General features: G+C 39.1%; 1 protein-coding gene across 1 annotated transcript in view; it reads left to right on the top strand.

Moving 5' to 3' along the window:
* ERP44 (endoplasmic reticulum protein 44) overlaps positions 1 to 26,032 on the top strand; it is a 57,176-nt gene that overhangs the window by 27,761 nt on the left and 3,383 nt on the right. Inside the window, exons 4-10 of the mRNA XM_075416616.1 lie at positions 1,591 to 1,706; positions 13,264 to 13,448; positions 13,939 to 14,054; positions 18,123 to 18,180; positions 19,528 to 19,644; positions 22,809 to 22,920; positions 23,374 to 23,515. Of these exons, the coding sequence (XP_075272731.1) occupies positions 1,591 to 1,706; positions 13,264 to 13,448; positions 13,939 to 14,054; positions 18,123 to 18,180; positions 19,528 to 19,644; positions 22,809 to 22,920; positions 23,374 to 23,515 (846 nt within the window). The remainder of the gene's footprint in view (positions 1 to 1,590; positions 1,707 to 13,263; positions 13,449 to 13,938; positions 14,055 to 18,122; positions 18,181 to 19,527; positions 19,645 to 22,808; positions 22,921 to 23,373; positions 23,516 to 26,032) is intronic.

Raw genomic sequence — 26,032 nt, 5'->3', positions numbered from 1 at the left:
GGTTATTTTCAGTTTGTGATCTGCAGATACCTTTTGAAGTAGTCCGTGATCCACCAGATATTGTTAAAGATAACCAAGGAAAAAAAACCTGCAGACTAAATTGTGGGGTCAGTGTTGCCACTGAAAAATCATTTTTAGATTTTGCAAAAGACAAACTGCAGGATGCTAAAAATCCATGTTCTGATACCTCTGTTATAGAGGGAGGATACCAGTATTTTAAAACTTGATACAGCAAGGTAACCAGCATCCTGTTTTAGGACTTTATTAGCACAGCTCTTCATGCAAATCCCCACTGTTATCAAATCCTCTCTAGAATATGTTTGCTTTGGATGTAAAGATTTGCATATACTTACAAGTTGGTTCACATTATAGTAGGCCATAATTTTAAAATGTTACAGCCTTAATTATGCTGATTACATGTAGGCATTCAGTAATAACCCCTCAACATAGCATATGGCCAGTCTATGATGTAACGTGACCTTTGAATGAGAATATATCACTTTCACTGATGTAGATAGTCTGCTGTAGGGGTGGAGAACAATGAGGGACAAGGAACGCGTAATCTGTTCATACATGCTACATAAATGTGTAGCATACAATTGTGCTGCCCAGAGTCAGGTTTCTTTCAGAAAATGGCCTTAAGCCCAGTTTGTATTTTGAGAGCAAAACCTGCCTTTTCACTTGAATGTTTGCTGTTGTAGACGTAACAGCATGCCCAGGCTATCACTGTTAAATTTAAGCAGGGCTGCTACCCAGGCTGTTTTATTGCAAGTCTGTTCCATGAGGTCTCATTCTGACAACTTCTACAGTGCCGTTATATGTCTTCAATTTAAAATTGTGCTATGTGTTTAGAAGAACAGAATATAAAATAATTTTATTGACGTATTAATAATGGGCTGGGGCACTCATGTCACCTTAAACGCCCAAAAGCCACCAAAGCATCTTTACAATCCTACAGCCTTTTCCGTGGGCAGAGAGACGATTTTCCTCAAAATCTGACATGACTGGAAGAAGGGACCCGTGGGATTCTCTTTGTTCGTAGTGCTGTAATAGCAGTCTGTTCAAATTCTATCAAACGTCAGCAATAATACAATAAGCAATACTTACAACTTCTATTGTTGATCCTTATAAAGTTATCTCTGTGTTATTTCTTCAAGGTGATTGTTGGTGAATATTTGAATCTCAATAATGCAAGTAATTTCTTCTACTATATTTCGATAATTACTTACCCAGGGATAATTCTGGTAGAAAAAATGAAGAACAGACTTTCTGAATAGAACATATTTCCGAAAGGATTATAATTGATTAATGGTGTTTCTTAAGCAGATAAAGCAGGGGCACACTTCTTGAACTGTGTATTCTTTTAGAATGATTTTTTTTTTTTTTCCCCTCTCCCACCTGAATTATTCAAGTTACTTTTGAACCTATTTTTATCCAGTTAGTTACTGGGATGGTTACGAGTGGATATTCTTTTCCAATGGATTTTCTTTTTTTTTCTTTTTCCTTCAAAGATTGAAATATACCCTGAGTCATCAATTAAAATATTTCAAATTATTTTTTTGAAGTTACAATTTTGTGTTCTGTCCACAGGTGCCGCTTCAGCCAAATGCTGCATCCTATTTTTGAGGAGGCTTCTAATGTAATTAAGGAAGAATATCCAGACAAGAATCAAGTGGTGTTTGCTAGAGTAGACTGTGATCAGCATTGTAAGTAAATCCCTGTTTAGGTTTTTCTGTGCTATCCTGCCAGTGTTACTCATTGTATTGAATAATATACTAGACAGCAGTCTAAGCGTGGTTGGACCTGCCCCATCATTTAGCCCAGAATTGCTTCTGTACATCAGTGTACCTGTTCTTCCAAATTTGTTCAGGCGATCTCCAGTGTTGCTTTCTCATTGCATCCATAAACATGCATTTATATACATTCAGCCTATCTCATTTAATGGGGAAAAAGAGCTGGATTATAAATAGAATTGGCTCATTGAGGGGTCAGAGAAGCACTAGTGCTACGAGTGGTGCAGGTCTTCACAGCTAAAAAAAGAGATGGGTAACCCTCCATTGTCAACGTCAACATGATGTTCTGCTCAGGTCTTCCCTCTGACTAGGACTCATGGTGGACTGGAAGTTGACTTTCGCACAGTCAGGAGGGGATCAGAGCTTTTCAGCTTTGCTGTTTGTACACGTGCCAACAAATGGTTGCCTGTTTGAGTTCTTGGCCCCCCGCCCCTGAAATACATGAAAACAATATGCCAAAATTTACTCATTTTATGCTGATACTGATCCCAAAAGTTGCTTTTTAATCCTGTAGAAAGTCAAACGTAATGAACATCTGCTATGCATTGAAAGACAATTGGATAGCACTGAGATTTTTGTTAATGGTGCTTTTTATAGTGTAATATCAGCTTTTCTGTTTTATGTTTCTGGAAGAACAGCACTTGCAGACATGGTTTCTTTACAGTGGCTTCTGATTCCTAAAGAGTAGTACCAGTTGCAAGTGGCTTCCAATCGCAACAGAAATTCAGTTCTAACCAATACTGATTATAGTGTTTGGGCTTTGGAAGAAGAATCACAGTTAGAAATTTGATGAATCACTGTACAGAGTTATTAGTTTGTGTCTGTAGCATATGCCTAGGATTTACCATTGGCCTAACAGTTTTGTTTTAGTGCTCTGTAAAAACAAACAAACAAACAAAAAACAACTAAAGAGAACCTTATAGGACAGAAAAAAGTCAATTGCATATCTGTGAAAAGTAACTGATTTCATTCAGCTTTTTCTTTCTCCTTTTGACAATCTGACTTTTTTTTGGTCTTAAAGGAGATGTTTCCCTGTAGTGGTATTTCTTGGGTTAAAGTGTCTTGGTTCTTGCTTGCATATTTATAAGTCAGTCAGTCCACTTGAGCATCTCCCACTGGCACCATTTTGTGCTCTATTTTGTATGCTTACATGTAGTTAGTTGTCCAACAAGAAGAGCACCTGTCTTGTGATCTTAAAAGAGATCTCAAGCATAAAAAAAACCCAAACCAAAACACTGAAGGGAGCAAGCAGTATTAACTCAGTTTCTGAAATACAAGAAAAGCTAATTCATCAGACTGTCAGGAGTGCCCAAGGAGATTCTGTTTTATCCCTTCCCAAAGATCAGTAAGATCGATTCATGACCACAGGAAACTTAAATGCCTCTGGGATTAAATCTTTGAGTGACTGGGATATCAGACCCCAGCTGGGAAACAGACATGACAGTATTCGCCCAGGGTATGTGAGCAGCTTTGAAGCTTTCAGCTGCCTTCCTGTGTTGGAGTGGCAGGGACGTGTTGTGGAACTGATACAAAAGTTTGAACGTATGTGCTCTTGAGGAGCAGTCACATTAGACGCACAGTTGTAGCATCTTCTCCTCCGAGCAGATCTCTTCTAGTGCCTCGAATACGATGTAGAACAGTGCACTTGTGTAACTGCCTGTAGCATTTCCAGAGCAGCAGCAGAATGGAGAGGCATGGCTATACTTAATGTACTTCACAATATACGCTTTTTGTCTCCTGACTTATAAGTCCAATAGTATTTTTTCTTTCTCGTTATAATGTTGTCTCTGTTAAGTGAATGTCTTCCTACCACCTTCCTGAACAACCTTTTCTAGATTTGGGGGGGGAAGGGGGTTCGTGGGGGGGGGTTTGGTGGGGATTTTTTGGGGTTGGGATTTTTGTTTTGTTTTTTTTTTTATTTTGGTGGGGGTTGTTTTTGGACCTGGAATACCTACCAAGATCTCAAATACTTGGTGTTCTCTTGTGCTTCCCATCATCTTTCTATGTGGTGTGTGCTTGAGAGATCTTAACCAAAAGCATAGCATTAAGTATTCAAATTTGCCATCCCTAAAGTCTGTTTTCAAGTAGGGCAATGAAATCCTTTGGAGGAGTATAATGAAGGCAAAGCCTGATACGTGGTCTTTGCTGAAGTTTTCTTCCTGAGTTTTTTGTCTGTCTTTGTTCTGAGATGTACTGCAGGATCTACACAAATTAACTACCTCTGATCTTTTAACACTGCAATTGTAGAAAATAAAAGCAGTTACAGCAAACGTTCTGATTAGTTTTGTATCGGCTTATTAAACCAGCCACTCTACATACTTGAAATTACTTTTGCATATACTTTTGTATATATTCTATCACTTTCATCAGTGATAGTTTCTCAAATTCACTTGAATCACAACTGAAGTCTGTATTTTCTTTGCTGCAGCTTTAGTTGCTTGGGTAACATGGAGAGTCTTTGGGCTGCTGGATGCCCAGTGTTTAACCACGAGATGTTCTTGGTTTAGCAGTTATGTGGCTAAGAAAACTCTTCCCCCCCCTCCTCTGATGCCCCCCAAGTATTTGAAACAATTCAGAAGCTTGTTGCTTAATCTTCTCCTTGTGCTCATTAAATTGAGTTCATCAGAGCTTGTTGTGGAGGGCTAAGGCCTGGATGGAGGAGGAGATGCTGCAGCAGAGATTGTCTGTCTTCCCCTGGGAATAGGTGTACTGGGCTAAACGGTATGAGGCAGCCAAGAGATTTGATCTTTCTTTTTATTACTGGAATACCATGAGTTCTCTGTGTTTACTCTGTGTGCTTAATTTAAGTAGGTGAGCATGACTTCTGCTGCAGAAGATGTAAAATGTAAGAATTAAAAATAAAATCCTTTAATGACAGACCAAGTCTTTTTCCTCGGTTTGCACTGCCTTTTTGAACTAAAATAGCAAAGTTGTGTATGTCATTCCTGGTTTCTAGTGTTTATTTGCTGGATTGTAATCAATGGTACATTTCATGGAGCACAGTTACTGGGTGTGTCCTGACGTTTTAAGTATTTTAACTTTGATTTTGATGTGTGTAATAGCAGCTTTTTAGTAAGAAGGTGAATGTTACTATATTATCCAGCTTGGGCCTGCTGTTTACCAAATGTTGGAGACGAAATTGTTATTGTCTTCTTTTTGCTCTTTCACATTTATATTTTTGTATATGTTTACATATTTTACCAACACTAGAAAGTCTATGCCAATATTTTGGGGTTTCTTTATGCCTGCAGATTTCGTACCTCTAGTAGTGCACTATTAGGATGATGTTCCAGAGATGGTGGATTATTTGCATTACAAATGATCTGTTTCTTTTTGAAGCCAAGACTCTGTAGGGAACCCAAATCGCTGATTTCAGGCCACTCAAACAGCTTTCAGAATGGTCAGCCAGGCATAGATACTTTCCATTTAATGCACTATTATTGAAGCACACTGCAGGGCCCAACAGCTCACACCAGCTTCTGAGGATAAAGCAAATTAAAGGGAATTATTGATGCACTGCCAAATGTTTGATGCTTGATGACAAAACCATCATTCTGTCTGCCTTTATAGCCAATAAAAAGATGTTTTTCTGGAAAGTGATAGGCCCCAATGTGATTAAGTACAAAATTTAAATATTAACACTTTAGTAAGCCTCTGTGTGTATTCTATTTTACACCGGTTTATAATTTTGTGGAAGATAACTTACACATTTCAGTTATAATTAAGTCAGACTGTTATTAAGCTGATGTGGAACATACACTAAAGGTAAATCTGGTGAAGCAAGTACTCTTTCAGTTTCCAAGACCTCATCCTTTTATAACATAGAAATATCTAAGTTCCACTACATTGTTTGCTGTTAAAATCTTTGGTGGTTTTGGTGTGTTTGATTTAGTAATTCACTTTTCTTATAAATTATGAACCTCTACTCTAAGGATAATACCTAGTAAAAGTGACCTTCTGTATAAAATTATAGAAGATCTTTCTGCATATACATTATTAGGAAGGTTTTGTTTTAGCGGGGTGAGTTTTTTTCACTTGCTTGCTTGTGAGGTTTTTTGTGGGCTTTTATCCTTTGTGTTAAGCAGCAAGATTGGAAACTCACTTGGTACACGGGTTTGCTATGTTTCTGTTCTCTGTGAGTGAATATTGCAATATAGAAGAACTCATGTTTCTTGAGGAGAATTTATATTTTGAACAGCTTCAATGAATTCAGTATTGCAAGTTGTGGTACAGAATTATTATAAATTAAAGTATATATTGGGGGTTTAATTCTACTGCACTGTTATTTCCTTTGGTTTCAGAGTTAAAAAATAAATAATAGCTGGTTTGAATAAATCTTTGTGCTTGCAAACAGAAAACAACTTCTCTCTGGTGGGGTGTTGAGAGGTGCTTTGCTAGACAGATTGGGGAATTCTTGTTCTTTCTTTCAAAACGTCCAGGAGTGGTACTCTCATTCAGTATGGTGAGCTGCTGAGCTCTCTGGGTCTGGCCATTCCTGTATTGTGTGCTAATGTTAGTCTTTAGAGAGTTGCTTAGATTGTGTTGCTACTGTGCCTTTGGTAAGTGAAATAATTCAGTACAATAACAAATTTGGAGGTTTATAAATTAAACTCTAAGCAAGCATGAAGATTTCATTGCATTCCTGTCTCTTTGTCGGGGGGAAAAAAAAAAAGCAGTCTTGAAAGAGTTATCTTTGGATAAAATAAAAAGTGGAAGTGATTCGGAGAGGTGGTTGATGGCTCTCCTCAGGAGAGCCATTTTGTTAGCCCGTCAGAAAAGGTTATGGGATACCTACTGATGAGGCCCCGCTAAGAGCAGGCACGGCTGGTGTGAATGCTCCTTTGCAGCAGAAGGTGGTCTAGATTTGCTGTTTCCCAGCATCTTAGTAGCAGAGTTTGATGTGGAACATTGATATTCTTGCACCTGTTTTGGTCCAACAGACAAGTCACCAGTATCGCAATTGTTGGGGTAGGATGCCTAGTTCAGATGGTTTCCCAAGGTCCTGCCTAATTCTGCTTCCTGTTAATATTCCCAGGTCTCTTGATTGTGTGCAAGTGTCATGAGAGGAGTAGTTTAGCTGGGGAGAATTAATGCTGCATTATGAAATACTTAACAGTAAGGTGACTGTAGTGCTGCATGGAGGAAAGTAGGAGGCAAAAAGGCCTTTGAAGTGAGAGAAATTGAGAGAAAAAAAGCTTGAGGTATTAAGTTAGAAGGTACCTATCAAAGACAGATTTCATTTTGCATCCATAGTGTGCCCTGGCAGGTAGCCTGAGGGACTTCAAAAGATGTGATTGATCTCAAGTGGGCAAGCAGAATACTCATTTGGTAGTCCCTGCTTCAAATGTACAGCTGAAGGAATTTGTTTCCTTTGAGATGGAAGGTATTGCATAAGGATGAAGAAGACTTAAGATGATTTGACACAAAACCACCCTACTGTTAGATCCAGTAACTTCAAGCTATGTGTCTGTATATACATAGCTATGCAACTTGTATAACCATCTTGTGAAAACAAAATTAGAAAATGCAGTAGCTGGGCTTGTGCTACCTCTTCCTCAGACAACATGAAGACCTTCCTTGGAAAAAGGGACACTACAAGTATTTTTCAGATATTATTTTTATGGAGTTTGAGTTTTGGAACTTTGATTTTTCTTCCAGATGATTTTTCAGGCTGTTGTAGCCCTCTGTTCGACATGTGAAATTGCTTCAGGTGGTGTCTTACATTACGAGATGGACATTTAGGATAATTGTCAGTACTGTTAAAATCCTAGTGCACATGTGTTTTGAGAGTCAGTCCAGTAGACTTAAAATCTAAATATTTGTTCCATGTAAAAGTTTCTTTCAAAACATCAACAAAAGCTGCTGTCTGGTCCCCATTGTAAGAGGCAGCTTTGCTGTCTCTTCAGTAGTTCAGGAGGAGTATCAACACAGCGCATGTATGAAGAGAGCTGAGTGACTATGAAGACTTTCCAGTTAGTGTGTGGAACGAATAGTAGAAAATACAGTCTGGGCAGTTTAGAAATGGTTGGATGCCAACCGGTGTACGTACAAAATGGGGAGGAGAGAATCATCTGAACTCAGTAGTCATTGCTCTGCTTGAAATTTCTGATTGATAGAAGATGAGAATAAGATCAAGTATGTCAGTAGCTTCCTGTTGTGTAACAGTGTGAAACTGTTCTGGTGGCTCAAGGTTTGTACCTTTTAGGTACCTTAGTACCTGACAAAAATGTAAAGTTGTAGCTGGGGGACTTTTTTTTTTTTCTTTTTCTTTAGGTAGGTTACCCATGTCTGTTTCAAATACCTCTTTTCATCAGAAAATGGGCAGTGAAAATGTCTGGCAAAATTTTTATATTTAATTTAGGATTTACTATAACTAACGCGATCTATGAATGAGTTCAAACAATATTTCACGTATTTGCATTGTGTATTTCCAATTTTAAAAGCAATGTAATTTTGTAGTTGCTCTGCTTGTGCTAACTCTACCTGTATCAAATGCCAGGGCTTAATGAAGCATTTAAGGTTTACTCTATTTGACTTTTGAATGAATTCAAACAATTTTTCATGTACTTGCATTTTATATTTTGTAAAAAGATGGTTTTCAAATACTCACTTGTGTAGGACTGTCATCTCTCTGTGTTAGCTCAAATACTAGTATTCATGGAATCTCAATGTAATTTGTAAAGAGCATGCAAGTTCTCACTTACGAAATAATGTTTGAATTCAGTCTTGGCAATGGGCATTTTATTACCATTAATTTTTTATGCAACTTCAGGACTTGCTGAAGAATCACATCCCTAGGGACTGCAGTCTCCATCTCAGAGAACCTTGAGGACCTCCTGAATGCCCATTCTGCAACCTGTGCATCCTCTTATAATTGTGGAAGTAACCGGAAGGAAAAAGTCCATGTTGTGATACAGAAAAGTGTAGCTTTCATGTTCTCCTGCTGTGGAGTTCTGTACCAGTAACAGTCTTTAATCTCCGTGTGTTTCTGCGAAACCTTGATATGTAGTGCTCCTTGTCTCTTACCAGACCCTGCTCCAGTAGGTAGACTGACATACTGTCAGAGCTAAAGGTCCCTCTGTCAACAGGAGAGAAGGGCAGCAAATGCCTGGTTTGCTGTCGCTGTTCGTCCTCCACCAAGCAAATAAGAAGCGATCCCTCCCTCACTATACTTGCCACCTTCTTGCAGGCAGCACTTACGTACTTTAACTAAAAAAGGATGGAATTTAAAGGAAGAAAAAAAGTATTGATCTAATGCTTGTTAATGTTGAATATATTTGCACCTTCCCCTGAGAAATTTTGTATTAATTTGAAATGAAAGTACTCTGAATTGAGGACATAAAATGCCTTACCCTTAATTTTAGCTGTAATTAGGGCATTAAGAAACTTCTGGGATATTTAGGAAACAAGTCAAGTTGAAACTGATAGGCTGAATTCTGTGATATTTTATAGCAATACGAAGCTTGTGAGGAACTGGGCTTAGCTGGTGAAGTTTTTAAGCTTACTGCTTAGAGGGATGTTAAAGAACAGTTTTGTGCAATAGGTGTGGTTCGTATGGTTCTTATTCCTTTGCTGTGCGCATTTTGTTTTCAGTTTTCAGACTAGTTTGAAGTTGTGCAGCTGGTACAAAGATTGTTTTCAGTAACTAAAGCTGCAAGATATTAGTAGTATTTTAACAGCAATTAGAACTACTGATGATTTCACTGAGAGTTCTCCAGGCAGCAGGGAATTCAGACATTTTTTTATTTCTTAGAAGTCTGAAAGGTGGAGATTTTTATGTGCTGGAGGACAGTTACAGGTGCAGTTCCATAGGGCAATGACTTATTTCCAGCTGTGCAGGGTTTTAATTTTGGTTTGCGACTGAGGGGTGTACATTAGCTGCCCAGTTTCAGCAGTTTGCTCATGACAACTCCCGCTAAATAATAGTTCTCACAGGACTTCTGTCTCCATTCTCTTTAAAAAAGAGTAAGTGTAGGATAGAAGGCAAATCTGTTTCGTGGGAAATACATAATTGAGAAGAAAGGACATTCTTGTGAGAAAGGCTTAGTTTTTACGTTGTTCAGTACTGTGCCCGATGCACTGATGGGCCCTCATCTGGTCGCCTTCCTGCTGTTGGCCAGTCCAGGCCACCTGAAGTCTACCCTTCGGCTTCGGGGGAGGCAGCGAACAGTAACAGGGCATGCGTTCAGCCCACACTGTCAATGCCTTCCTCTCACTGTTGGTGGGATGAAAGCTCTCTGTCTCCAAAGGGCAAATCGATCCACTGAAGTTCACAGTCTCTCTCTGTCGCAGTCTCATAGGTAACTTGTGTCTCTCTCTGTCCCAGAAGAAGAGAAGGCTACGAGGGGACCTTATAAATGCTTACAAATATCTTAAGGGTGGGTGTCAGGAGGATGGGGCCAAACTCTTTTCAGTAACGCCTAGCGACAGGACACAGGGCAATGGGCACAAACTGAAGCACAGGAAGTTCTGTCTGAACATGAGGAAGAACTTCTTCCCTCTGAGGATGATGGAGCCCTGGCACAGGCTGCCCAGGGAGGCGGTGGAGTCTTCTTCTCTGGAGATATTCAAGACCCACCTGGACAAGGTCCTGTGCAGCCTGCTGTAGGTGACCCTGCTTCGGCAGGAGGGTTGGACTAGATGACCCACAGAGGTCCCTTCCAACCCCTACCATTCTGTGAAAAAAAAATAAAAAGGAAGGCGAGATGGGAAAGTGGAGCTGGTGTGCTTGGCCAGAGGGAGTCACCTCAAACAATTAAGCAGCTCTGGAAAGTGGGCAGACTGCTCATGTTTGGGGATTTAGTTGGACTTCAGTACAAACATGGCAGAGGTGTAGGTGAGCTGCATCCCACCCTGTAATAGAGGACACCCAGTTTTCACAGGGGCTGTGAGATTTTTGTTTTGTTTCTAGGTATATTTCCCTGGGAGGAGTGAACAGGAGGGCATAATTAAACAAAGCAAAAGGAAAGTGCTTGCGGAAAGCTACTTGGCATTGCATGCTTTGTCTCTATTGTTTGTTTTTAGTCTTGTTTTTAAGAATCCAAAGTGTATCTGGTTACCTTGTTTCTCTAGTCCTTCCTCATAAAAACTCCTTGAAGCTTTTTGCTGAACTTCAACCACATCTGAAAGGGAGAAGAGCGTTCAAAGCTATTAAGTACTTATGAACTTCGTTTAAAGCGGTTGCTGGGTATTGGAGAGGCACAAAACCGATTTCTGCACTGTAACAAAGGTTGCTGTGAAAACCCAAGGCTGGTGGATCACAGAATCACAGAATGGTAGGGGTTGGAAGGGACCTCTGTGGGTCATCTAGTCCAACCCTCCTGCCGAAGCAGGGTCACCTACAGCAGGCTGCACAGGACCTTGTCCAGGCGGGTCTTGAATATCTCTAGAGAAGGAGACTCCACAACCTCTCTGGGCAGCCTGTTCCAGTGCTCCGTCACCCTCAGAGGGAAGAAGTTCTTCCTCATGTTCAGACGGAACTTCCTGTGCCCCAGTTTGTGCCCATTGCCCCTTGTCCTGTCACTGGGCACCACTGAAAAGAGCTTGGCCCCATCCTCCTGACACCCACCCTTCAGATATTTATAAGCATTTATTAGGTCCCCTCTCAGCCTTCTCTTCTTCAGGCTGAACAAGCCCAGCTCGCTCAGCCTGTCCTCGTAGGGGAGATGTTCCAGTCCCCTCATCATCCTTGTAGCCCTCCGTTGGACTCTCTCCAGTAGCTCTTCATCTTTCTTGAACTGGGGAGCCCAGAACTGGACACAGTACTCCAGATGGGGCCTCACCAGGGCAGTGTAGAGGGGAAGGAGAACCTCCCTTGTCCTGCTGGCCACACTCTTCTTGATGCACCCCAGGATTCCATTGGCTTTCTTGGCAGCCAGGGCACACTGCTGGCTCATGGTCAACCTGTCATCCACCAGGACACCCAGGTCCCTCTCCGCAGAGCTGCTCTCCAGCAGGTCCGTCCCAAGCCTGTACTGGTGCATGAGGTTGTTCCTCCCCAGGTGCAGGACCCTGCATTTGCCCTTGTTGAACCTCATCAGGTTCCTCTCTGCCCAGTTTTCCAGCCTATCCAGGTCACGCTGAATGGCAGCACAGCCTTCTGGTGTATCTACCACACCTCCCAGTTTGGTGTCATCAGCAAACTTGCTGAGGGTACATTCTAACTCTTCATCCAGGTTGTTGATGAAGAAGTTAAACAAGACTGGGCTGAGTACTGACCCCTGAGGGACACCACTTGTTACCAGCCTCCAACTAGACTCAGCGCCGCTGATGACAACCCTCTGAGTTCTGCCATTCAGCCAGTTCTCTGTCCACTTCACCGACCACTCATCCAGCCCACACTTCCTCAGCTTCCCTAGGAGGATCGTGCTTAGTGTTTACATATGAGTTTCCCTGTCAATGCGTAGCTGGCAACGAGCTGCAATGCCTATTGCAACTTGCTGTGTCCCAGTGATTAAGCAAAGCAGAAGAGGGATAAAGGGAGGCTTAAAGTGCTCTGGTGGGGCATAGCAAAGAACCCAATTATTGCCTTAGCAGTGGTTGAAGCTGAGGGGCACAGGACGCACATTCATGGGAAACTGGGCTGTATTGCTTCCGCTCGGCTTTCTTTGCTGCTCTTCTATTTTTACTATAAAACCTGTTTTATTCTTCTTTTACATTTGTAAGTCTCGTAACTTGCGTAACAGGTCAGTTATTTAACTATAAAGGTGAACGTAGCCAGCACTCTTATGCTGCATGAACACAAAGGCGTGTTACTTCGCTGTATGAAGCTCTGTGCGGTCCAAGTCTAGCAGAGGGCTGGGCTGCAGGTATAGATGTGAATGAAGAACTGCCTTGAAGGAAGTGCTGGCACTGGTTGACCAGAGAGGTGGTTAATATAGAAGCCTGAAATCTTGTGTACATTCAAAATCTGAATGGCTCAGAACTGCAACAGCAGTCTTCTGGCCTTCATAGGCTTCAGGAAATATTTTGCACAAGGTTCACATCCTTTAAAATTTGAGAAATGACAGTTATTTTTCCAGCACTGTAATTGAGATAAAAACCATAGTGAGTTTACAGAAAAATAGGGGATAATTTATTTTACTAAAAGTTTCTCATGTGGATTAACTAACTGAGATTTGGCAAGCTTCTAAAATCCTCATGTTCTTTTTATGCTCCTAAACTGGCTTTCCTGGTTGTTCATAGGAAGTGTACTGAATGAGTACAGCTGACTAAGTCAAGTCTTTACTTACCCCAGATTTTGGTCATGAGTTTTTAATGAAGATCAGTTCATGTGAGAAATATTGTAACTGCTCTCCGTTCTCTCCCCTATGGCGGTGTTTGGGTTTTTTTTAGTCTATTATTGTTTAAAGATGTGGAACTATAGGTTCAGAGATTCCATTTACATGCGGACATACAAGTATAAGATACCATGTTCAGTGTATTTCGGTATTTGTAGTGTTTTTGTTTTATTTTCTAAATTTCTTTTTAGCGGATATAGCTCAGAGATACAGGATAAGCAAATATCCAACTCTGAAACTCTTCCGGAATGGAATGATGATGAAGAGAGAATACAGGGGCCAGAGATCTGTGACAGCAATAGCAGATTATATCAGGCAGCAAAAGAGTAACCCTATTCGGGAGGTCCAGGATTTGGAAGAAATCAATTCTCTTGATGTAAGTCTTGAAATTTTATTCCTTCTAAATATATTCGTATTCTTTCTTTTTTAAATGTTGAACTGGTGAAACAAATGTATTTGAGGTGCATATTTACATCTTTTTTTGCATTCAATAATGTTGAGTGCTTTTTTTAAACTTCATGGAAAACTGGATCATGTCCAGTATTACAACTTATTCTAATATAATCACTTTCATAGAATCATAGCTTTCAACTGCATTCATTTTGTTACAATAACTCCACTACCAAATTATTTCTTTTACTTTTAATAATTTGAAAAGAATCATATGTTATATTTGACAAGATAGATCTAATATTCCTCACTGTAAAAATATTCACAAGGATGTTTCTGAATAATGAAAAGGCAGAAAAGAAATGACAGTTACTGACTGCTGAATGAATGGCACCTCTATGTTTGATATCCTTAGGGAGTAATGGTAGGGTTTTGATAATTTGTGGTAAGTTATAATTTAAGCTTTGTTTTAACAGCGCAGCAGAAGAAGTATTGTTGGATACTTTGAGCAAAAGGACTCTGACAATTACAGAACCTTTGAACGAGTAGCGAATATTTTGCATGATGATTGTGTATTCCTGTCTGCCATTGGGTAAGATAAAATTTGTTGATTGCATGACTTCATTATTGAAATTATGTTAATGAGTGGTATATAATTTAATTGAATGGACTTTAATACTTTCAGTGTGGCATAACTGGAGAGACTAGGCCTTAACGGATAAATACACTGAGAGAAGGATAGGAGGAGAAAACTCCTTCTGGCCTTAATGTTTGATTTGTTTTTTTGCCTCCTTTTTCTTTTTTTTCACTCCTCATCAGTATAGTTTAAATAGAACGGGGGAGGTTTTAGGATACTAGACAGTTGTGTCCCAAAAATACGCTGCTTTGGAGAGAGAGAGGAACAGGTAGGGAAGAGTTTGAAAACATTTTGGCAAAAATTTTATGAGCTTTGCAGACTGAGTAACTTTTTTTCTTTTTTTCTTAGCCTTTTAAATCTTTTTCTTTAAAATATGACCGGTTTTGGTAGGATTTTTTTCCTTCTCTTCATAGTGTTTTTTTTTTTCCTTCCTTTTTTCCTGGAAAGAATAATTCAGTAGTTGCTTGCTCATTTGCTCTTGATGTCGGGGGAGAGGACCTTGTTCCAAAACGCCTGATTTCTGTGCCTGTGTCTGTTTCATGCAAGTTCTGTGTCACTGCACATGGTAACAGTTTAGAAAGGCAATTGCGTTGATAAGCTTCATAGTGTGAGCCTAGGACAACAACCTACAGAAATTCAAATTTCTCACTGTTATACAAATTTACTTAAAGATCTTCAGTGGAGGAAGAATAAATTGGGAGTGAGTGATTCCCTTTTTAAGTAGCAGAATAAAATGCAATTGTAGATTCTTGCTGCAGTGTTTAATGTGCCAGCATTAATCAATTTGAAGTGATAGGGCCTTAATGTGAATGCAGTGGTTTGGAGCCTACTCACAGTTGCAAGATCAGGAATTTTGCATGGGTTATCCTAGCTTTTATACTCCATACAATAGCCCTACGGGTTTTTTAAATTGGATGTAGCGAAGGATAGCAGACAAACTGGGAGGATGTATCAAGGTAGACAGTGGTTCATCTGTTTGAACAAAATTTGTTGTCAGTCACTAATGCCTCTTCCAATGTGTTTCCAAAAAGAAGTTTTGGGGTGGGGGAGAGTATTTGTAGTACGCAGGAGTACATGTGGCTTTCCTTCAGTTCCCAATTAGGTGTCCTATGACTGTGTAAGCAGCCTTAGCTGTGAGAGAATAATAAAATCTTGTAAATCTGTGATCTGTAGGTCTGTCAGTCTTATCCCCAAAGAATGGCCGTTATCTCAGATGTTTTCTGATGAGTGCATCCATGCTTGTTCTCAGGGCAGCCAGTCCGTTATTACTACAACTTTAAATTATTTTTTGCCCCGTCATATGACTTTTGATTCTTTTCAGGAATTCATTTTGAAAAATGGTTAATAAGATAGCAATACTTTTAAGGTTCTCTCTTCTGGTTTTTGAGTCTGTTCATCTTTGGTTTGCTATTTGTCAGCTTCGTACAATGAGAAGTAGTCTCCCACCACTCAGTGTTAGCATTTGGTTGTTGTACACCATTCTTGAAGTAGTTACTATGGATTCTTTTTTTCTTTCTTTTTTTTTCTTTAGAAATAAGCAAACATAATGGAGCAGATCAGAGTTTGACTATTTATAACCTGCTCATGTAACTACAAACTTTTCTGACTGAGCATCCTAACAGCCCCTGGGAGGAAGTTTTGGTTTTGTTATGGACAGAGTTCAACAGGTGTATGGTTTGAGAGATATATGGTAACATGAGCTGTCTTGTTCAAACTCTAATAAGATGAAATAAACTCAAAACAATCAATTTGACAGGAAAAAAAAAAAATTATTTTGCTAACTTCTGTCAAGGCACAACTGTTCCCTGCTATGCCAAAATTATTCTGGCTTTAGGTAGGTGTAATAGCTTAGACTGTATTAATGGTACTTACTTGCAGATCATCTTGGTGCTTAAAACTATTCTTAAATCCTTACAGTTCTATTAACATCTGAGGTGACCACAGTGCATGATTAATGAGTTGTAAGCAGAAGGAGATAGGAGGGATACTGGTAAAGAGATATTAGAGGTAGATTTTGGAAGTAGAACTAGAGAGGGGTAAATCTGAAATGGAAGAGAATGGCGTTGTGCCATTGAGCCAAAGGGTAGGAAGATGAATGCAGAAAACCAAAACAAATGGCAAAAAAATAACTTTTTATCTTAAAAGGCAATGGTAAACTGCAGATAATTCATGGAAGAGAGTGACAAATCTAAGACCTGTTTTAGTTTTATGTTAGCAAGCAAATAGGAAAGGGGAGTGTTGTGTGGTTCCAAGAGGGTCATCTTCTAAGTTACTGTTTCAAGAAAAGACAAAACACAAACTGAAGTGTTTTCTTTTTCATAGTTGTTTTAAAAAGGTGTATCTTCAGATGTCTGGGATTTTCACATTATGTCCTCACTTTTTGACTTGCCTGAAACAAATCAGTCACAACAGCAGTTACTGAAGTGGAAGAACACCAAAGAGGACCTTTTGGGTTCCACCGCAGGCTTATTCTAGAGCATATATTTCATTATAGATTATTATCAGTGTACCAAGCAGTGATTAGGCAGGTGACTTCTGTGTCTTCACTTTCTTCTTATCCAGTGAAGGATTGTTTGGGATGTAAGTGGTTTATCTCGGTGGCGATAGTCACAAAGAAGCCTAATTTCATATTATGGGAGCAGTCATCATGTCTGGAATATAAAAATGCATTTTAAAATACACATCTCTAAACTGGTGCAAATACTGACAGGTGTAACACACTAGGCAAGATGTCTTTCGTTACATGATAAGAAAAAGGGTAGTTGGATCAAATGAATTAAATAACACAGGTACTTTGAGTTAAGCTTTGTGATGTCTTTTTTTTTGTTTGTTGGCCCTGTAAATTGTTCAGACCCCTGGAAGATTTACTTCATTTTGCAGTGAGATAAATTGAGATATTTTTACTTCTCTTTTTTTTCCTTCTCCTTGCATCTCATAAGCATTGAAGAATACTGATCAAATTAGTCCATAGAAGAGATACTGTAATTGGAGAAGCTGGAACACTTAGCGTTTCCAAGAGGCTGACATGCTTTCTTTTTAGCCTGTGCTAAAAGGAAAATAAGTAGGTAGTTCATTTTGCGCTTTCATAGCATATGCAGCCAGTCAGTTCTGTCTTGCCAGTGTGAGTTACACTGGAACAGCAATGTGTGAGAGAGAAGAAGAGAGGAGACCTCTTCGAGATCTGAAGGTGGTGAAAGGGCTTAATTTTGTTGAGAGCTTTCTTTTCTTACTTTTTTCTGTCTCCTGTGTTGGATGCATATCTGTCCCCATTTGTTTGAATAAGAGATGATAATTTATGGGGTACAAGCTAGCAGCTTGCAGGGATTAAGGAAGCACAAAACATTCCAGAGGCAGGGGGGGAATTTACTACAGTGACACAGTAAGCTGAATACCAACCAAGGAGGAACTGCATGTATTCTCCAGGTAGACACATACCATATCATCAGTGGTCCGAAACTGCATGCTGTGTCTTGTGTTCTCTGGATCAGTTTTGAAGGCAAAATGGACAGTCTGAGCTTATTTGCTGTCCATTTTCTCATGCCTGTTCTGGTAGAGGACCTCAAAGCCCTTCTTTGTCAGGGTAGATAAGACATACATTCCTAGTGTAAGCAATGGAACGGGAAGAGTAAATGCAGACAAGAATCCACATTTCTCTCCTTCCTTAAGAATAGGTATTTATATTTTTTTAATTGACATGATTATATTAATTCATTAACATTTTTCTCTGGTGGGCTCTTATCCAGAATTGTGCCAGCATTCATCACTTGCACGTTGATGCCTTTGGTCCACACTTCTTATCTTAGGGATACGTCTTGCTGACTCCCTCAATGCCCTCTCATCTAGATGGGCCAAGTTTCTGTGGAGTCACTTTGCAGTTTACTTTAAAGATCGAGGATTTTAATTCTCAAATTTTGAAGGAAAAAAAGAAGTAAAGAAAGGATATCAAATTAAAATATGATTTTTGGTATCTCAGCTATTTTATTTGTCTGTGCCAAGACATGCTTACTGGTTGGTTTGTTGTAGGGCTATTTCAAAAGCAGAGAGATTTAGCGGAGACAATGTAATCTACAAGCCACCAGGGGTAAGTGTAACTATGTATTTTATTCTGCTTATTGTCATTATATGTGAATATGAACTAATGGAGACTGTATTCAGATCATTCAGCATGTTACTGCATCTCAAATCTTAATTTTATTTCATCACTGAACAGTGTGAGAAATAGGGTCATAGGAATTAGTTTCTGAGTCAGTGAAAAAGATCCATGTCTCATTTGTTGTCAATTAAGTGCACAAAACCTAAATCTGTCATTTGAAATGTGAATGTCCAGAAATTTTTTTTTTTCCTTAGAAACACAGTTGTCTCATCATGTGTATAGATACTTCGCGTTCTGTAGAAGTCTTAAAAATCTGTGAAGTTCAACAGCTGGACCACTTCATGTTTTCCAAAGCAAGTGGCAATTACTAAGTACTTTTCTGACTGCCACTTGCCTGTCTTGTGTGTCTTAGCCCACAGGGGCCAAGAACTGTTCTTTTAATTGAAAAACAAAAAAAGATTTAGTAAAATTAGCTGTATGTTAACAAACTCTCATAAACATAGTCTGATTTGAGGAAAAATTCAGTACAGAAGAAAATCTGCAAGAATTGCTTTTTAGAAACAATTAATATCTGAAAATCTGCTTTTTCAAATTTAATGTATGAAAAGTATTGCTTACAGAAGGGAAATGAATAAAAAAAGACCAAGTGGGGGAGGGAGTTTCAAACTTTTTTCTGCGAATCCATAATTTATTAGGTTACCTAATTTATATGGCATTTCTGAATGGATGTGCTTAATCATGGCTACAGCTTGCGAAGTCATGCTTCACTTCATGTTAACCAAAATCGTAATTACATTAAAAGATGGCAGCACTGAATTCTGAGCAAAAGCTATTAGCAAATAAAGGAAAACTATTATTTATTCCTATCTTTTTGGCAAAGCAAATGTACCAGTTTTGAGTTCAGTAGCGCATTGGGAGGGATTTTTGGTGAGTCTTTGTAATTATCAGCATGAAGAAGCTTAAGATCTGCATTTAGTTTATATCTAAATGGGTTTTTTGGGTATGGAGTTACTATTTCTCAACCTGAGGGATGTCTAAATAGTTTTATTTGAAGCATCCCTAATTTGGAAACAAAGTATCTTTTCAATTTTTCTTAAGTTGTCTTAAGAAGTGGAGTTGACTGCATAAATTGTCAGATATAATATTTCTTTTTCTGTTGTACTTTTGTAATATAGTTAATAGGAATGTTGCATGCACAAGGGTTGAACATTGGTATACAATTGGCTTGCAGTATTTATATGGATGTTGTTACTTTAATGTCAGTTAGGTAATCTGCTTTGTAGGTAGCAATGTCATTTTTACTGTTTCTCAACTAGTGTATTTTTCTTTTTACAGGAAAATGCTCCAGATATGGTGTATTTAGGCTCGCTAACCAATTTTGATTTGATTTATGCATGGACACAAGATAAATGTGTACCACTAGTTCGAGAAATTACATTTGAAAATGGGGAGGTAAGAAGTTTTTCTACCATTTTACTTTTGGTGTTTCTTTCTCAAAACCAAAATGTCTCCTGCAATGTCTTTAGTCCATGCCAAAGAACTTTCTCCATGCTTAGCTTTTGACAGAAAACAGCTGTCAGGGATTGTCTTTTCATTCTTGTGGAGCTTTTTGGTTAGACTTGAAGTTCATTGGAGGCAGATTTGTTAGAAGTTTCATACACTACTGAAGTAAGAGGTTATCATCATGCATCTAGATCACAGAAGAAGTGTCTGGTGATTTGCAGAGTGTGGACACTTGGATGCTAAGAATGTGCGAGTGTGAGAATGTGTGTGTCTGAAAGTGTGTATGGGTGTGTAACACCTTGGGTAGGTTGTGTTGTTCATCTAAAGTAAATACGTGTTATTTATACGGGTGTTATGACTAAATGGCGATTTAAGATCCAGGCATAAATGTTATTTAAGTGCTTTTTGCATCTGTTATGACCTTGAAAAAAATGTTTCTCATCTGGGGAGAAAATATCCATGTCAGCACGTACATGACAGTTTGAAAGAGTAAAATAGTTGTGAGCTATCCTTTAGTTATAATCAGCTTTTAAAATTTAATGTTAAAGTTAGTAGTAGAAAAATGTTACTGTATTAACCACTTACAAAGCATTATCTAATATATAACCACATTAAATGGTGGCTGACCATCTATGGAACTGGCAGTCTCTGGGAATTGTAATAAAAACCATGTGATTTTTTTTTTTGTCAGTCTGTGCTAAAGCACTGGTACTTTCTTAATCTTTTTAGCTTCACATTTTCTTTCCCTTGGGTTTCTTCTTTTAGCTATAATTCATAAGATGGAATTTGGGGGTTTGCTTTTAAACATCTGTTTTCTTCTCATTATCCCAATTTTCTTTCAATGCTTTTCTGTTTTCTTTTGTAATTTACTCTTCTTTCATCTACTTCCAACTCCATATTATACTGTTTTTTTTTGCTAAAATAACCAACAGGAAAAAAATCTTCAGAAAATTAGGAAGTTTGTAATATCTCAAAAAGAGTATTTGTACACAGCCACAGCATCCGATAGAACCTCTGGTGAGGTTTGTAACAAATTGCAGTATTTTGTCTGCACTGGATTGGAAACCAAAGAATCAGTCATATGATTCATTCTCAGTTTGCATGCTTAATTTTTTTATCCTGAATCTGCAGTGTATGTAACGCTGCTGTTCTGGGCACACACAGCGTGTCGGGCTACGTGACAGAAGGTGAGATAAGGTGGGATGCACAAAACGGTTCAAGTACAATCTTCTAGTCAACCCCACCAGCTTTTATTGGAAAGTTCTTAGTTAAACAAATTTTATTTCTTCATTTGCAACTCAATATGTAAGAGATGCCACATGTTAGCGTGTTTAGAAGCATGTGGTGGATTTTCAGTGTACTTTTCCCATGGTGAAATTGGATTCTGAGCTTTAGAAGCCAATGTTCATCACTGTCAGCTTGTACCACATTGTGTTGTGGTTTTTCTGGTTCTCTCAACCGTCGATTCCTGTTTACTTAGGCAGATATTTACAATTCCAATGTGACATTTTGCCTAGCAACATTTCTTTTAAAATTTCAGTGCTGCCAGTACCCAAACAAATTTAAACACACCAAGATTCACATACTTCTTCCTGCTGAAATTGTATAGTATTTAAATGGGCTCTTAATGCCTACTGCACAATACTACAGGATAAAAATATGAAGTGCTGTGACTGTTAGGCTGTGTTTATGGTACTAGAATACCGCATAAATAAGATAAAGACAAAAATTTCTACCACAGAGTTTAAATTCAATTTCAAAATCAAAATGGGCCTCTGTAAACTGCTGGTAGGTTTTCCCTTCATTTTCTTTCTGAATCTTTTCATTGTCTGGTAAGCGTCATGGGCAGGCTGGCCAGGAAGATGCCCAATCTGAACAGATTTCATCGTTGTGACTTTAGATGACACATAGTAATTCAACACTGAAGCGAAGTCTTCTGCTTTAGAAGACTGTTAGGGTTAGAGACGGTCCCTGTGCTTGACAAGAAAAGGCTATTGGGATTAGTAATCTCATTCAGAAGAAATCACTGTTTAACCTGTAATCAGTCTGTTTAGTTTTATCTTGTATGAATACAATGAACCGTATGGTCTAACAATGGTGCTGAACTGTAAATTTTTGAAAGGGTAAAAAGTTTCTTGAAGGCATACAGAAGTAACGTGGGAAGCTCAGATCTAAGGAGAAACCGTTTGATATTCTCAGTGCAAAATGAGACAGTGGCTTTTGAGGGAGCAGTCCAAAGCAGATGTTGAGTTGATGTTCAGAAAGTGCCTAAAAGTCACTTTTTGAAGGAGCAATGCCTGTTGTTTGTCTTTTGTTTGGTGTTTTGAGTAAAAGAAAAATCCTGAATAAATTACTCAAGGAGTCCTACATTTATCTGTCCCTGGACAGAGATCTTTAAAAGGCACCTGGGCTGCAAGAACGCATTTCTACAAGGAACTAAAGTGTGCCTGTCCAGCAAAGATTTTTATTACTAAAATTGATGAAGAAATTGACGCCTAGCCTGTGAATTTAAGAATGGTGTTTTACAGATGACCAGTCAGGACACAGTTACTGGCAAAAGAGTAGTACTTAATTCTAACTGATATAGCTGTGTAGTTAGCTTCTGCCTTTTTCTTCAGTGCTTTGGGGTTTTTTGGGGGGATAAGGGGGTGGAGTTATTCAAAGATATTTATTGTGTTATGCTAAGAAAACGCCAACTTATTACATGAGCCAAGCTAGGACTGGGTCTAGAATACACGCTCAGCTTTTCATAGCATTTAATACCATGCTGTTCAGGCCTTGTTGCTGTTTCTCTGAAGATGATGTGTTTTTTCAGAACTGAGCTATTTCTTTTGAGCAAGTATTCTGGTGCAAGTGTGTCCCTTCCTGAAGTGTTGATAATGAAATACCTTTACCCTTTATCTGCTGCATATAATACAGCGGAAGGAAACACGGTTAACTGTATCACACGGGTATCTTAGGTGAAGGGTTAGACGTTCTTCACATCTCTAGTCCTGTTCTTTCAACTGTTTTTAAAGTAGAGATCTCACCGAGTTTGAAAATTGCTGGAATCACGTACTTGAGTGCTCTTAAGAAATGGAAGAGATGAGATTTGTCGCTTGTTTTCTGTGCAGGAACTGACAGAAGAAGGCCTTCCTTTTCTCATACTTTTCCACATGAAAGATGACTTGGAGAGTTTAGAGAAATTCCAACAGGAGGTTGCACGACAGTTAATAAGTGAAAAAGGTTTGTAGCAGCTCCTACTACTTCTTGTTTTTACTGGTGTAATTTTTTTGAGGCAAACTCAGAGTGGAAGCAAAGGCCAAACAGAATCCTAGCTTTAAAGCTCTTGAGCCCGCAGGGCTTTATGTACTTTTGACAGTGAAGACTGGCTCCTCTCGAAATAATTAAAATAGATGCACAATTTATTAGTAAGTAACTATTTCGGAAATCCTTCTTGTCTAAATGACTTCGTGCAGTTTGAGAGGGCATTAAGCAAAACTTCAGTTTGTGTTGTGGCAAAAAACACTTGCAGTAAATCTGTTATTTTGGTGGTGTTAGTTATTTAAATCTATTTTCAAGTTTTGCATGTTGTGTCTATCTAATATCTTCACCTTTGTAATACTTAAGGACAGTGTTTAGGGTTTCAAGATAATAAAAAGATCTTAACGTGGATTTTTCTCTGCTCACAATTTTAAGGTACAATAAACTTCCTCCACGCTGACTGTGATAAATTCAGGCACCCACTCCTCCATATTCAGAAGACTCCAGCAGACTGCCCTGTTATTGCCATTGATAGCTTTAGGCACATGTATGTCTTTCCAGACTTCAGTGACTTGTCGTAAGTATTTTTCTTTGTGCATTTTGATTTGTGAAGAACAAAGGAAAAAGCATGTGCTCATATTTTAATCAGTAGTATGATAGGAAGATGAATAAATCTGGGATAGGCGAGGCTGCCTGTGTATGATTCAATGTCAGAGACTTAAAGTAATATGAATTGGCGTGAAGCAATTGTTTAAATGGAATTGCACTGATTTATGCAAGAAAAAAATCTCACATTAAGTTTCTTAGATGCTGCTGCTCTTTGAATTAAAAGTTTTGCTTTTTTCCATAATAGTTAGGCATTTGAAGCCTGGCACAATATGTTTAGTGGTGATCTAGATATAGCAATTAACTTAAAAAGGTTTAAAATACTGTGTTACGCAATGATTACTGTAAAATGCATCGTGTAAGAACTCCCAGCCTGCTGGTTTGGTTTTTCCTGCTGTACAATTCCAGTCTTCCTGCATTAGTCTAAACCTGGAAAGCTGACAGAGGAATCTTTGTTGTATGCGTTTCTGAAATTTTGCAAGTGTAGCTTGGAAAATGGCTGATCATTGGCACGTTGTCTGGATAAAATATGTGAGCGAGAAGTATCGGGGTGCTTAGGCGAAATGTCGCTTTGGTAATCCTCTTTACATCAGCCTCCCTTTATGTTGTGCTGCCTTGGAAGGAGACGTTCTGTCTCTCGTGGTTCGGTTGAGGAGTGAAGATGTGTACAAGTTATCTTCTGGGGCTTTCAGCAGGAGACAAGCGTTCTGTCTTTGTCTTTAGGTTGTGTGGTAAACTCCAGTTGCTGTCTCAATGGAGGTACCTGCATATACACTGCTCGTTAAGCCCTGGTTAGATGCTCAGGCTTCAAGACTTGAATTTTTGCCCATTCATACTTTTAAAAACTCAGCGTATTTCATTTTTGTCAAAGTCAAGGATTCAAAGCTCAGACTTAGCATGCAATGTGAACATAACTCCATGCCTAATTCTGCCATTCCAGCAGGCATTTTTTCTACCTGAAGTGTTGACATTTGGAAAGAGGGTTCAAACCTAGCTTCTCTCCGTAATTCTCCACAGGCTTGTTGTAAAAATGTAGTCTCTGTTTGATGTATCTCAAATAGTGCCTTTCAAATAGCTAAAGCTATGTATGTGGAAACTCTGATAGTGACTATTTTTCTCCCTGTGTTCCCGTTTCTTTGGAAGATCATGTTCACCGCACATGCCAGCTCTTTAAAAAAAAAATCGTGGGATATTTGCATTTTGAAAGCACTCTTGTTATTGTCACTTTTGAAACAGCCCTAAAATAAATTAATATCTCTTGTAGAGGAATACAGAAGTTTAGTTTAGACTTTCATGTTATGTGTCTTACATGTTCTGTTTCTGTGAAACTCTATCAGAATAACAAAAGCTACTTGCTTGTTTGTATACCAATTGTTACGTACAAATGAAGGTGTGAGAGAGAGAGAGATGTCAGAGTTGTAGGCAGTTGCTTACTGATAAACAATTATTCAACCTTCCTCTAGGAGATTGAGCTGATACTTAGGAATACGTAACAAACAGTTTGGAAATAAGGAGAGCTTGGAGCCCCTGGGGTGATATTCTTTTGTGTGTATGTTGTTTGTTTTTTTGTTTTGGTTGGCTTGATGTTCAGTTTGTGGTTTGGTGTTTTGTGGGTTTTTTAATAATGGGTAAAATCTTAAGTCTGATACTTTCATCTACCTGCAAGGATTTCTGTCACTTTACATTTTCTGGACTGTGGTGCAAACTGGCCCCAGACTGTCTCTTGTAATCTCAGTGCTGCCACCAGCGAGTAGGGTTTGGATATGGTACTTTCAGAACCGGCCTGCTAGAAGATTTTTGTCTCTCTTTAGGGAGCTGTCTTTTTGGAGAATAGCCACTTCATAGGCAAATCAGGCCACCACCCAATGGTTTGTCCTCATAATTTGGCTGCCTGGCCCTATTAATCCTGCTGTTCCAGGTCAGAAATGATAGCAAGGAGCGTTCAACAGATCAGTTGTAGCTTCTCAGCGAGAACTGGCCGAGCTAGAAGAGGCTGCAGGCACCAGATGCCCTTGCTGCATCCGGAGAGTACAAGAGGTTGGAGGGAAATGTCTGCAGCAGTGTGCCTGACCTAGAACAGGGCAGGAGCCCAAGGTGAAGCAGGGGACAGCAATTCTGCTGTCCTACAGCAGAGCTGGAACGAACCCCCTTTCTCTCCATCAGTACTAATCCCTGATCTGACCTGGGAGGTGGAGAGACCCCTCAAAGTACCACCGTCATACTGATGGGTTACAGACGTTGCTGTAGTGGTACCTTCTGACTCTGTGGATAAAGCGTAGTATAATGTAGAGTTTTCTAATGGTCTGAAATACTGCTGGTAGCCCGTCTGACCACACTTTGTCCCTCTTTCCTCAGTGTAATAACTGGTCTGACAAAAGTCTCCCCACAAAACCTGTCTCCATTCATACATTACCTTTTGATTGCATGCACAGTGCTCACGTTATCACTTTTTATCTCATCTTTAATACTTATTAGATCAACTCTTCAT

This window comes from Opisthocomus hoazin, chromosome 3 (genome assembly GCF_030867145.1).
Source record: "Opisthocomus hoazin isolate bOpiHoa1 chromosome 3, bOpiHoa1.hap1, whole genome shotgun sequence".
NCBI lineage: Eukaryota > Metazoa > Chordata > Aves > Opisthocomiformes > Opisthocomidae > Opisthocomus > Opisthocomus hoazin.
Note: the sequence above shows the minus strand (reverse complement) of the source record. Positions and strands in the feature narration are given on the sequence as shown.